At 42.5% G+C, this 12,365-nt stretch overlaps 5 protein-coding genes across 5 annotated transcripts in view; all 5 read left to right on the top strand.

The window, feature by feature from the left end:
• The window catches only part of LOC310992866 (protocadherin beta-16-like), a gene marked incomplete at both ends in the record, with an annotated part of 17,991 nt that extends 17,601 nt beyond the window's left edge, over positions 1–390 (top strand). Inside the window, one exon of the mRNA XM_083981093.1 lies at positions 277–390. Within this exon, the coding sequence (XP_083837219.1) occupies positions 277–390 (114 nt within the window). The remainder of the gene's footprint in view (positions 1–276) is intronic.
• LOC310992865 (protocadherin beta-16-like) overlaps positions 1–5,681 on the top strand; it is a gene marked incomplete at its 3' end in the record, with an annotated part of 8,623 nt that extends 2,942 nt beyond the window's left edge. Inside the window, exons 2-3 of the mRNA XM_083981092.1 lie at positions 1,935–2,707; positions 4,572–5,681. Of these exons, the coding sequence (XP_083837218.1) occupies positions 1,935–2,707; positions 4,572–5,681 (1,883 nt within the window). The remainder of the gene's footprint in view (positions 1–1,934; positions 2,708–4,571) is intronic.
• LOC310993089 (protocadherin gamma-C5-like) overlaps positions 1–12,365 on the top strand; it is a gene marked incomplete at its 5' end in the record, with an annotated part of 337,145 nt that overhangs the window by 240,807 nt on the left and 83,973 nt on the right. The gene's annotated exons all lie outside the window — the stretch shown is intronic.
• LOC310992864 (uncharacterized protein) lies at positions 3,282–12,365 on the top strand (the record flags this gene model as incomplete). The annotated part of the gene is made up of 3 exons (XM_083981091.1): positions 3,282–5,672; positions 6,215–6,224; positions 9,928–12,365. The coding sequence occupies 3 exons, from the start codon at positions 3,282–3,284 to the stop codon at positions 12,363–12,365; spliced, it is 4,839 nt and encodes a 1,612-aa protein (XP_083837217.1).
• Positions 6,852–9,266, top strand: LOC310993097 (protocadherin beta-16-like; the record flags this gene model as incomplete). The annotated part of the gene is made up of 1 exon (XM_083981367.1): positions 6,852–9,266. The coding sequence occupies one exon, from the start codon at positions 6,852–6,854 to the stop codon at positions 9,264–9,266; it is 2,415 nt and encodes an 804-aa protein (XP_083837493.1).

Genomic DNA, 12,365 nt, shown 5'->3' with positions numbered 1-12,365 from the left:
GCAGTGCCTGTGGAAACTCCTTAACGGTCACGGTCATTACTGGTAAAATTGTCCACTGGTGAACGGTCCGTGGTGATAAAAAGGTTGGAAATCCCTGGTCTAAAGTATGTTGTGTGTGTTGTTTTGTGTTTTTTTAGGTGCTGCTATCCATAGAAGATAGGCAACAATTGGATGAAGTAGAGCTGTAAGTTTTGCAGTTTTGCCACATACAATCAAAAAAACTATCATCATTCATCACTCAACATGGATGTGGCCTGTCTGTGCCTGTCTCCTCAGATTCGGACAGAGTTCCAGCGTACCGGAGGACCTCCTGGAGAAGTTTTTACAGGACTGGATGGACTTGTGCGGGCTATTGGCAGTTTACAGAGCAGCGACCAGGAGTGGCCTTGAAAAAAATGTAAGTTGAAGGGCAGATGACTAAAGAGACAATTTTTGTTAACATTTTCATCTTACTGCATGTTTATTTGTCTTGTAGGACACAAATGGGAGAAGGACGGCTGCTCTTCTTGGCCTGCCACACTTTATCTCGGGTGAAGATTCTTCCAATGTCATCAGGATGTGTAATGTAAGAATTTATGCATTTTTGTTTAATGCCTAATCTCCCTCTCTTCCTATGCTCATCTGCTTTCCTCTTCTTTTCTCCATCTCATTCTCTACCTTTTTCTCTCCCTCTTCTCCTTTTCCTCCTTTACTCACTGTCTCACTCCTCTTTCCCCTCTCATCCTCTCATTCTCTACCTCCTCTCCCTTCTCTTACTTTCTAATTCAGCTCTCTCCTTCTACATTTCCCCTTGTCTATCCCCCCTCCTAATCTCCTTTATTTCCTTTTATTATCCCTGCTTCCCACTTCAATTCCCCTCCTTGTCTACTTCACCCTCCTTCTCTTCCTCCTTTACTTCCTGTCTCACTCTTCTCTCTTTTCTATATAGTATGTTGAATTATGAAAATGGTCTTACTCTATTTCTATTCTTTTCAAGGCGCATACTGACATGCTGGACGGCACGATGAAGGGTATACAGCTGAGCTGATCGCCTGTGAAGGGAGTGAACAAGGGCCCATTCCACACAACATTTTCGACATTGCCGTCGTGGTTGCAGAGACTGTTTTTCTCCACAGCCGGAAAGACATTGCACAAAGGAGAAATTAATCTCAGGCAAGATTTGTTTTTTTGATTGTTGTTCTATGGAACGGGACCCTGTACACACTGACTTTACACTCTCACACACTCTGTAACCTGCATTGATAAGATGAGTCTTATTGTTTCTTGATTGTTCTATGCATTGGAGCCCCTCACTCACTTCAGTTGCCTCACACTCACTCTCCATCGCACACACACACTCTCTCACTCTCTAATGTTTGTTGATAAGATAACCCTTCATTGTGACTGGAGAAATTCATCAAGATTGTTGTTTATTATTTCTGTTCAATAAATGTATTTGAACTGTAAGTCTATTCAGTGTGATCTTTAGTAAACTTGTTAACTTGCCATTGTGAGTCGAGACAAACTCAGTAATTTAAAAACATTAGTTTGTTCAATTTGCAACTTTAAGTTCAAAAGCTGCCTTAAAAACATGAGTTAAAGTCACTTAAAATGCAATATAGTAATTAGCTTGAACTAAAATCATCAAGTTTAAATAGTACAAAATCATGAGTTAAATAACTAGTATAACTGAACCTTATGAGTTGAAACAACATATAATCATAAGTTAAGTTAACAAGAGAAAGTAAGTTTTATTTAATGTACAATGTAACATTGTAAGTAATTTCAACTCAGAGTATCAAGTTCAAACAATAAATGGTCATTAATTAAGCGATTTATATAACTTACATTCCTTAGTTGAAATAAAGCTTTTGTCAAAGTTGAGTTAACTCATGTTTTTAAGGCAGCTTTTGAACTTAAATGTATAAGTTAAACCACCCTGAAATTTATTACAGTGTACCCAGTCCAGACTGGTGGCTCTCTGGTGGCTGAAATGGTGCCTCGTTCAGCAGATGTGGGCTATCTGGTGACTAAAGTGGTGGCTGTTGATGTGGACTCTGGACAAAATGCCTGGCTCTCCTATAAACTGCAGAAAGCCACAGACAGGGCGCTGTTTGAAGTGGGCTTACAGAATGGAGAAATAAGAACTATCCGCCAGGTCACTGATAAAGATGCAGTCAAACAGAGACTGACTGTTATAGTGGAGGACAACGGACAGCCCTCTCGTTCAGCTACAGTCATTGTTAACGTGGCGGTGGCGGACAGCTTCCCTGAAGTGCTGTCGGAGTTCACTGACTTTCCCCACGACAAGGAGTACAATGACAACCTGACTTTTTACTTAGTGTTGGCTCTGGCTGTAGTTTCCTTCCTCTTCATCACGTGTTTAGTGGTGATTATATCAGTGAAAATCTACAGGTGGAGACAGTCTCGCATCCTGTATCACTCCAATCTCCCTGTGATTCCATATTATCCACCACGTTACTCAGACACTTTGGGGACAGGGACTCTCCAGCACGTGTACAATTACGAGGTGTGCAGGACCACTGACTCCAGAAAGAGTGACTGTAAGTTCGGCAGAGCTGGTAGTCAGAACGTGCTGATAATGGACCCCAGCTCTACAGGGACGATGCAGCGGATACAGAATGAAAAGAGCATCTTGGATGAACCAGACTCTCCTCTAGAGGTTAGACAAATTCATCCTTTGTTTGTGTCAGAATTGCATGATCAAGTATGTCTGATTGCTGACGATTTAGTTTCAGCACCATGGACAGAGGCAGTCCCATGCATCCCACCTGCCCTTTCTAGTTTCCATACCTTTTCCCTTGCAGTTGTAGTAATGTTTTAGCATTTGGTGGTTCTCAGTTTCTATTTTATTGTTGAAGTTACATATTTTCAATATTTCTTTACATTTGTAATGATGGAGCTCCCTCTTTTAATAACTATATTTAACGGTTATTCACCATACCAATGGTGCACCCTCCTGAAGTCATCCAATTAATAACTTGACATCCTGTAATTTCACTCTCTCAACTCCATGGGCCGCTGTTGGTCAACGTGTTGTATTTGGAGAGAGGATATGAAGCAGATCCTCCCATGTCGTGTTGTTATTTTCATAGAAAGAAAGGAGAAAGCGTTGTTCGCGGACATAACGAATTAGACGGACACATAAAGCGGATATACTGTCCATACATTTTTGTGGATTATATCAGCATTCCTTTATTCGTTTGCACGTGGACATATTTGTGCTGTGAAAGGCAGTGATGCATCTTTTTTTGGCGGAGCGTGTAATTCTGAGTAGAACAATGAGACGGCAAGTACTGTTTTTCCTCTCGATAGTCTCTATCAGTTCAGTTCTCGGACAAGTCAGCTACTCGATTCCAGAGGAAATGGCAAAAGGCTCTGTGGTAGGCAACATAGCACGGGATCTAGGTTTAGATGTGAAGAGATTAAAGGCAGGCAAAGCCCGTATATTTACGGGCGACAGTGCGGAATACATCGAGCTGAGTAAAGAAAGAGGAGTCCTCCTCGTGAAAGAGAGAATCGACAGAGAGTCGCTCTGTAGACAGACGACGCCTTGTGCATTGCATTTGCAGATTATTTTAGAAAATCCAATGGAGCTTTTTCGAATAACAGTTGAGATCACAGACATCAACGACAACAGCCCCAGTTTTAAAAATGACGAGAAACGTTTTGAAATCAGCGAATCCGCAGTTATAGGATCAAAATTTGTATTAGAAAGAGCGGTTGATGCAGACATCGGCATAAATGGCCTGAAAAACTACACCTTAAAACCTACTGATAATTTTGCTCTGAAAATACACAGTCAGGCAGATGGGAATAAAAAGGTTGAGATGGTTTTACACAAGCCATTGGATCGCGAGAAAGTGGAACAAATATCGTTGTTATTAACCGCTGTGGATGGAGGAGAACCTCAGATGTCTGGTACAGTAAAGATTTATGTGACCGTGCTCGATGCAAATGACAACGCTCCTGTTTTTACGCAGTCGGTTTACAAAGCGGCAATAGCGGAAGATTCTCATAAAGGAACAACGCTGACAACAGTGAGCGCTTCTGATGCAGATAAAGGAACAAATGGGGAAATTTCGTATTCGGTATCAACCACTATGGACAGTGTGTCTGATATATTTACAATCAATGAAAATGGTGAAGTAATATTGGTCGGTGAAGTCGACTTTGAAAAAGCCAAATATTTTCAAATTGACATTGAGGCTAAGGACAGTGGTGGTCTGTCTGATTCCAGTAAAATTATAGTTGATGTAATTGACATAAATGACAATAAGCCTGTGATCAGTATACTGTCCAAATCTGATACAATCCCAGAAGATTCTCCTCCAAACACAGTTATAGTTATCTTCAGTGTCTTTGACCCAGACTCAGCTAATAATGGCCAAGTGAACTGCAGAATAAATGGTAACATTCCTTTTACAATAACCACTTCCTCAAATGATTTCTATAGCTTAGTGACAGACAGTGATTTAGACAGGGAGAGAGACTCTGAGTACAATATAACAGTGACCTGCTCTGATGAGGGAGTACCCTCCCTCTCCAGCAGCGTCACTCTCACCTTACAGATCTCTGACGTCAATGACAACGCGCCTGTCTTTGAGAGGAGCTCATATCAGGCCTACATTGTAGAAAACAACACACCAGGTCTCTCTATATTCACAGTGAAAGCCAGAGACGCTGACTGGAACCAGAATGCCCGTGTTTCTTACATACTGGAGGACTCCTCTGTTAACGGAGTGCCAGTCTCCTCATATGTGTCCGTCAGTGCTGATAGTGGAGTCATCCATGCAGTGCGCTCTTTTGACTACGAGCAGATCAAAGACTTCCACTTCCGCGTCAAAGCTCAGGATGGAGGCTCTCCTCCACTCAGTAGTAACGTGACTGTGAAAATACTGATCCAGGACCAGAACGACAACCCTCCTCAGGTTCTCTACCCAGTCCAGACTGGTGGCTCTCTGGTGGCTGAAATGGTGCCTCGTTCAGCAGATGTGGGCTATCTGGTGACTAAAGTGGTGGCTGTTGATGTGGACTCTGGACAAAACGCCTGGCTCTCCTATAAACTGCAGAAAGCCACAGACAGGGCGCTGTTTGAAGTGGGCTTACAGAATGGAGAAATAAGAACTATCCGCCAGGTCACTGATAAAGATGCAGTCAAACAGAGACTGACTGTCATAGTGGAGGACAACGGACAGCCCTCTCGTTCAGCTACAGTCATTGTTAACGTGGCGGTGGCGGACAGCTTCCCTGAAGTGCTGTCGGAGTTCACTGACTTTCCCCACGACAAGGAGTACAATGACAACCTGACTTTTTACTTAGTGTTGGCTCTGGCTGTAGTTTCCTTCCTCTTCATCACGTGTTTAGTGGTGATTATATCAGTGAAAATCTACAGATGGAGACAGTCTCGCATCCTGTATCACTCCAGTCTCCCTGTGATTCCATATTATCCACCACGTTACTCAGACACTTTGGGGACAGGGACTCTCCAACACGTGTACAATTACGAGGTGTGCAGGACCACTGACTCCAGAAAGAGTGACTGTAAGTTCGGCAGAGCTGGTAGTCAGAACGTGCTGATAATGGACCCCAGCTCTACAGGGACGATGCAGCGGATACAGAATGAAAAGAGCATCCTGGATGAACCAGACTCTCCTCTAGAGGTTAGTCTCGTGGAATAACCAAAAAAGTGTTGCATTACACCCTTAATGGCTTCAAGTTATCTTCATCTTTTCATTATGTTGCTTATTAAGGTAGGGACTCTTGTGAAGCTAAGAATTGCAATGAAGATTCGCCCTCACAACCAAACATCCTTAATTATTTTATAAAGACATCTTTAACAACCACCTCTTCATGGTCACATAGTTATATGAAACCTGCATCCAACTTTCACCATACTTCAGGTGTTTCAAAAGAGCAATGCTTTTATTAGTTACTTAAAACTTTAAAACAGAGTTTTTAGTTACTGAAAAGTGAATTTCATGGTATGAAATTGCTATTCATTTTAACCTATGGCCTTGCACCAGCACCAATTTTTGGTGTCTAAGTTGTTTTATATAATATATCTGTAATACATCTTTCTTTCTTTTCTTTTTCTTTTTTTTAAAAAAAAAGGATGAAAATTAAATCTTTAAGTCTGCAGTTGTCACTGTTAACTGAATTTAACACATTTTGAGACTATGTAATAACATCATGTACTAATGTACATACTTAGCATAGCTTAGGTGAGAATGTATTTTATTTATAAAAAATAAAAAACATTTTCAGAAGTCAGGTTTGAATTTCAAGCTTTTTTAGCCTTTGTGTTGCAGTCAGCTTTTATAGTGATGGAGTGCAACTTTTCACTAAGAGATGGCATGTTTTACCAACATTTCAGAAATAGTATCCTCCCTGTGCTGAGTTAATCATGTTAACAGTTTGCAAGGGTGTAAACTACAGAGAATAAGTAATTAATCTGGTATATGATGATTCTGATCTCTGACTATGTAGAAAAGAAGACAATTAAGTTTCTTTACATTCTTCAACGATGTAATTATTCAGACATGTATTTCTTCATACTGAACCTGCTGCTGCAAAGTGTATAGTTTCCTGCAGTGCGACTCTTTTGACTCTCAGCGCCGCTGTTGACCAAGGCAGAACATTTCCCTTTCGTTTTGTCATATTTCACACAGACAGAGAGACACACAGCAAACAGACGTCGTTGCAGAAGTCTGGACATATATGTAGCCTATTCGTTCATTTCGATTCGGGAAAGACGGAGATAGATCGTTTTCCTTTGGAGTTTTTTTTGTGATAAGGGAGCATTTACTCTTGGAATACACCCCTCTTTACATCTCCAGGATTTGTGGAAAATGTGGGGTAGGACAATGAGACGGCAAGTACTGTTGTTTGTCTCGATTTTTTCCCTGAGCTCAGTGTTCGGGCAGGTCACCTACTCGATTCCCGAGGAAATGACAAAAGGTTCTCTAGTTGGTAACATAGTGCAGGATTTGGGAATAGACGTGAAAAGACTGAAGTCAGGGAAAGCTCGAATTTATACAGAGGATAATGCAGAATATGTCGAGCTGAATAAAGAAAGAGGAGCCCTGCTTGTGAAAGAGAGAATCGACAGAGAGGCGCTCTGCGGGCAGACAACACCTTGCGCTTTACATCTCCAAATTACACTGGATGACCCGATTGAGTTCTATACAGTTACCGTCGAAATCAATGACATTAACGATAATGCACCCAGCTTCAAAAAGGATGAGATGAAATTTAGGATTAGTGAGTCCGCTGTGATTGGAGCTAAATTTGTACTAGAGAGAGCTATGGATCTAGATGTCGGCGGTAACGGATTGCAGGGTTATTCTCTAAAACCTACAGACAATTTTCATCTGAAACTCCAAAATCAGCAAGACGGGAGTAAAAAAGTGGAGATGGTTTTGCAAAGGCAATTAGACAGGGAAACGCAAGACCATCTTTCGTTAACTCTCACAGCTACTGATGGTGGCGATCCTCAGCTGTCGGGAACAATGAGAATAGAGATTTCAGTGTTGGACGTCAATGACAATGCCCCAGTATTTACGCAGGAAATATATAAAGTTACTATAATGGAAACCGCTTCAAAGGACACGGTCTTGACTACTGTTAGTGCTGTAGACGCAGATGAAGGTTCCAATGGAAAAGTGTCCTTTTCAATAACAAACACTTTGGATGATGTCCCTGTTATGTTTAAAATCGACGAAGTCAGCGGGGTGGTGACTCTAACTGGAAACCTGGATTATGAAAAGGCACAGCACTATGAAATACATGTACAAGCTAGTGATGATGGAGGACTGACAGATTCGTGTAAGATTATTGTCCATGTGACCGATACGAATGATAATAATCCATCTATTAATATCATGTCTAAAACAAATTCGATATCAGAAAATTCCAGGCCAGGAACTGTAGTGACTATATTTAATGTTCAAGATCCTGACTCTGGAGAAAATGGCAAAGTCGCATGTAATATAGAAGAACACATGCCATTTCTAATGAAAACAACGTCGAAAAAATTCTTTAGCCTTGTAACAGACAGTGAATTGGACAGGGAGAGAGACTCTGAGTATAACATAACAGTGACCTGCTCTGATGAGGGAGTACCCTCCCTCTCCAGCAGCGTCACTCTCACCTTACAGATCTCTGACGTCAATGACAACGCGCCTGTCTTTGAGAGGAGCTCATATGAGGCCTACATTGTAGAAAACAACACACCAGGTCTCTCTATATTCACAGTGAAAGCCAGAGACGCTGACTGGAACCAGAATGCCCGTGTTTCTTACATACTGGAGGACTCCTCTGTTAACGGAGTGCCAGTCTCCTCATATGTGTCCGTCAGTGCTGATAGTGGAGTCATCCATGCAGTGCGCTCTTTTGACTACGAGCAGATCAAAGATTTCCACTTCCGCGTCAAAGCTCAGGATGGAGGCTCTCCTCCACTCAGTAGTAACGTGACTGTGAAAATACTGATCCAGGACCAGAACGACAACCCTCCTCAGGTTCTCTACCCAGTCCAGACTGGTGGCTCTCTGGTGGCTGAAATGGTGCCTCGTTCAGCAGATGTGGGCTATCTGGTGACTAAAGTGGTGGCTGTTGATGTGGACTCTGGACAAAATGCCTGGCTCTCCTATAAACTGCAGAAAGCCACAGACAGGGCGCTGTTTGAAGTGGGCTTACAGAATGGAGAAATAAGAACTATCCGCCAGGTCACTGATAAAGATGCAGTCAAACAGAGACTGACTGTCATAGTGGAGGACAACGGACAGCCCTCTCGTTCAGCTACTGTCATTGTTAACGTGGCGGTGGCGGACAGCTTCCCTGAAGTGCTGTCGGAGTTCACTGACTTTCCCCACGACAAGGAGTACAATGACAACCTGACTTTTTACTTAGTGTTGGCTCTGGCTGTAGTTTCCTTCCTCTTCATCACGTGTTTGGTGGTGATTATATCAGTGAAAATCTACAGATGGAGACAGTCTCGCATCCTGTATCACTCCAATCTCCCTGTGATTCCATATTATCCTCCACGTTACTCAGACACTTTGGGGACAGGGACTCTCCAGCACGTGTACAATTACGAGGTGTGCAGGACGACTGACTCCAGAAAGAGTGACTGTAAGTTCGGCGGAGCTGGTAGTCAGAACGTGCTGATAATGGACCCCAGCTCTACAGGGACGATGCAGCGGATACAGAATGAAAAGAGCATCCTGGATGAACCAGACTCTCCCCTAGAGGTTAGAAAACTGTAACAATTACATGTTTTTATGTAACATAAATTCCAATCAAGATTGCATTGATTTCACGAGCAGTAGCTTGTAATTCTATAACGTTCACTTTCAGAACCATGGACAGCTACACCCCCAAACCACTTTTTTCAGTTTGCAATGTTGTGTTTTTCTATTCGTCTTGGTTTAATCACGTTTTTTCATATCAAATATAATTTGCAAGACACTTTTGAAAAGAAAACTAATTGCAGTATTTACATATATTGCAAAAACACTATTATATAATATCATTAAAGTGGCATATATTTGATAGTAAAATACATTAAAACAAGGGCCGAATTTCCTCTGCTTTTGGTTTTGTTTGATATGCTGTGATACTCCGAAAAAGCTTCTGGCTTATCATTAGTTGTTGTAATTTGCACTGTCAACTCAAAGGGTCGCTGTTGGCAAGCGCGTTACCATATGACTGGATGTTATTTTGTCTGTGCCCTGCCCCTACGAGTCGATACGCTGGACACAAACGGAGAAAGGCAGAATGCACAGTCCGCGCTCATAAGGAGCACTGCGAAGAATAGTATAACTGGATACATTGTTGAGCTTTCTGTTGTTGCATTGGGATATTTTTCGTTTTGCCATCCACCTTCGCATTGACTGCAATGGGAATTATCTTCTTTTAATGTTACAGGAAGCGAAACGACAAAGGATAGAACAATGAGACGGCAAGTACTGTTGTTCCTCTCGGTCCTGTGTCTGAGCTACGTGCTAGGACAGGTCAGTTATTCCATCCCCGAAGAAATGCCCAAAGGCTCAGTAGTTGGTAACATAGCGCATGATTTAGGTTTAGATCTTAAAAGGCTGAAATCAGGTAAAGCTCGAGTCTATACTGGAGGCGGTATAGAGTACATCGGCTTGAATAAAGAAAGGGGAGTCCTCCTCATCCAAGAGCGGATAGACAGAGAGGCGTTATGTGGAGAGACGACGCCTTGTGCTTTACATTTCCAGTTAATTCTTGAAAATCCAATGGAATTGTTCCGTGTTACTGTGGAAATTAGCGATATAAACGACAACACCCCTAGTTTTACAAATGCAGAGAAACGGTTTGAAATCAGTGAGTCAGCTGTTATAGGATCGAAATTCATATTAGAGAAAGCTATTGATTCCGATATTGGGATGAACGGCTTACAACAATACTCACTTAGGCCAACTGACAACTTTGCATTAAAACTAGAAAACCAGGCAGATGGGAATAAAAAGGTAGAGATGATACTGCAGAAGCCTCTAGATCGTGAGAAGCAGGATTACATTTCACTGTTACTAACTGCTATAGATGGAGGAGAGCCGCAGATGTCAGGGACAATGCAGATATTTGTCAACGTACTGGATGCAAACGACAACGCACCTACATTTGCTAAACCACTTTACAGAGCAAAAATACAAGAAAATTCCCCCAAAGGCACCAGCATAACGACTGTAAGTGCATCTGATAAAGACATTGGCTCGAATGGAGACGTAACATATATGATATCTCCCAGTAAACGTCCTTTATATGAACTGTTTAAGATCGATTCAAAAACTGGGGAAATTGTCCTAAAAGGTGAAATAGATTATGAGAAGGCAAACATTTATCAAATCGATGTTGAAGTTGTAGACAGCGGGGGGCTTTCTGATTCCACGAAGGTGATAGTTGATATTATCGATACAAATGACAACAGTCCACAGATAAACATTGTTTCTAAATCAGAATCCATACAGGAAGACTCGTCCCCAAACACTGTGATTGCTATGTTAAGCATTAACGATCCAGATTCAGAAAATAATGGGAAAGTAGAGTGTAATATAGACAATAACATCCCCTTCAAAATTCAAACCACGTTAAATGGATTTTATACGATAGTTACAGAGGTCGCCTTAGACAGAGAGACAGCTTCTGAGTATAATATAACAGTGACCTGCTCTGATGAGGGAGTACCCTCCCTCTCCAGCAGCGTCACTCTCACCTTACAGATCTCTGACGTCAATGACAACGCGCCTGTCTTTGAGAGGAGCTCATATGAGGCCTACATTGTAGAAAACAACACACCAGGTCTCTCTATATTCACAGTGAAAGCCAGAGACGCTGACTGGAACCAGAATGCCCGTGTTTCTTACATACTGGAGGACTCCTCTGTTAACGGAGTGCCAGTCTCCTCATATGTGTCCGTTAGTGCTGATAGTGGAGTCATCCATGCAGTGCGCTCTTTTGACTACGAGCAGATCAAAGATTTCCACTTCCGCGTCAAAGCTCAGGATGGAGGCTCTCCTCCACTCAGTAGTAACGTGACTGTGAAAATACTGATCCAGGACCAGAACGACAACCCTCCTCAGGTTCTGTACCCAGTCCAGACTGGTGGCTCTCTGGTGGCTGAAATGGTGCCTCGTTCAGCAGATGTGGGCTATCTGGTGACTAAAGTGGTGGCTGTTGATGTGGACTCTGGACAAAACGCCTGGCTCTCCTATAAACTGCAGAAAGCCACAGACAGGGCGCTGTTTGAAGTGGGCTTACAGAATGGAGAAATAAGAACTATCCGCCAAGTCACTGATAAAGATGTAGTCAAACAGAGACTGACTGTCATAGTGGAGGACAACGGACAGCCCTCTCGTTCAGCTACAGTCATTGTTAACGTAGCGGTGGCGGACAGCTTCCCTGAAGTGCTGTCGGAGTTCACTGACTTTCCCCACGACAAGGAGTACAATGACAACCTGACTTTTTACTTAGTGTTGGCTCTGGCTGTAGTTTCCTTCCTCTTCATCACGTGTTTAGTGGTGATTATATCAGTGAAAATCTACAGATGGAGACAGTCTCGCATCCTGTATCACTCCAGTCTCCCTGTGATTCCATATTATCCACCACGTTACTCAGACACTTTGGGGACAGGGACTCTCCAACACGTGTACAATTACGAGGTGTGCAGGACCACTGACTCCAGAAAGAGTGACTGTAAGTTCGGCAGAGCTGGTAGTCAGAACGTGCTGATAATGGACCCCAGCTCTACAGGGACGATGCAGCGGATACAGAATGAAAAGAGCATCCTGGATGAACCAGACTCTCCTCTAGAGGTCAGTTGTTTTGCGACTCAGTTGTAA

The sequence above is a fragment of the Trachurus trachurus genome (genome assembly GCF_905171665.1).
Source record: "Trachurus trachurus genome assembly, chromosome: 10".
Classification (NCBI taxonomy): Eukaryota; Metazoa; Chordata; class Actinopteri; order Carangiformes; family Carangidae; genus Trachurus; species Trachurus trachurus.
This window is presented reverse-complemented; position numbering and strand designations above follow the sequence as displayed.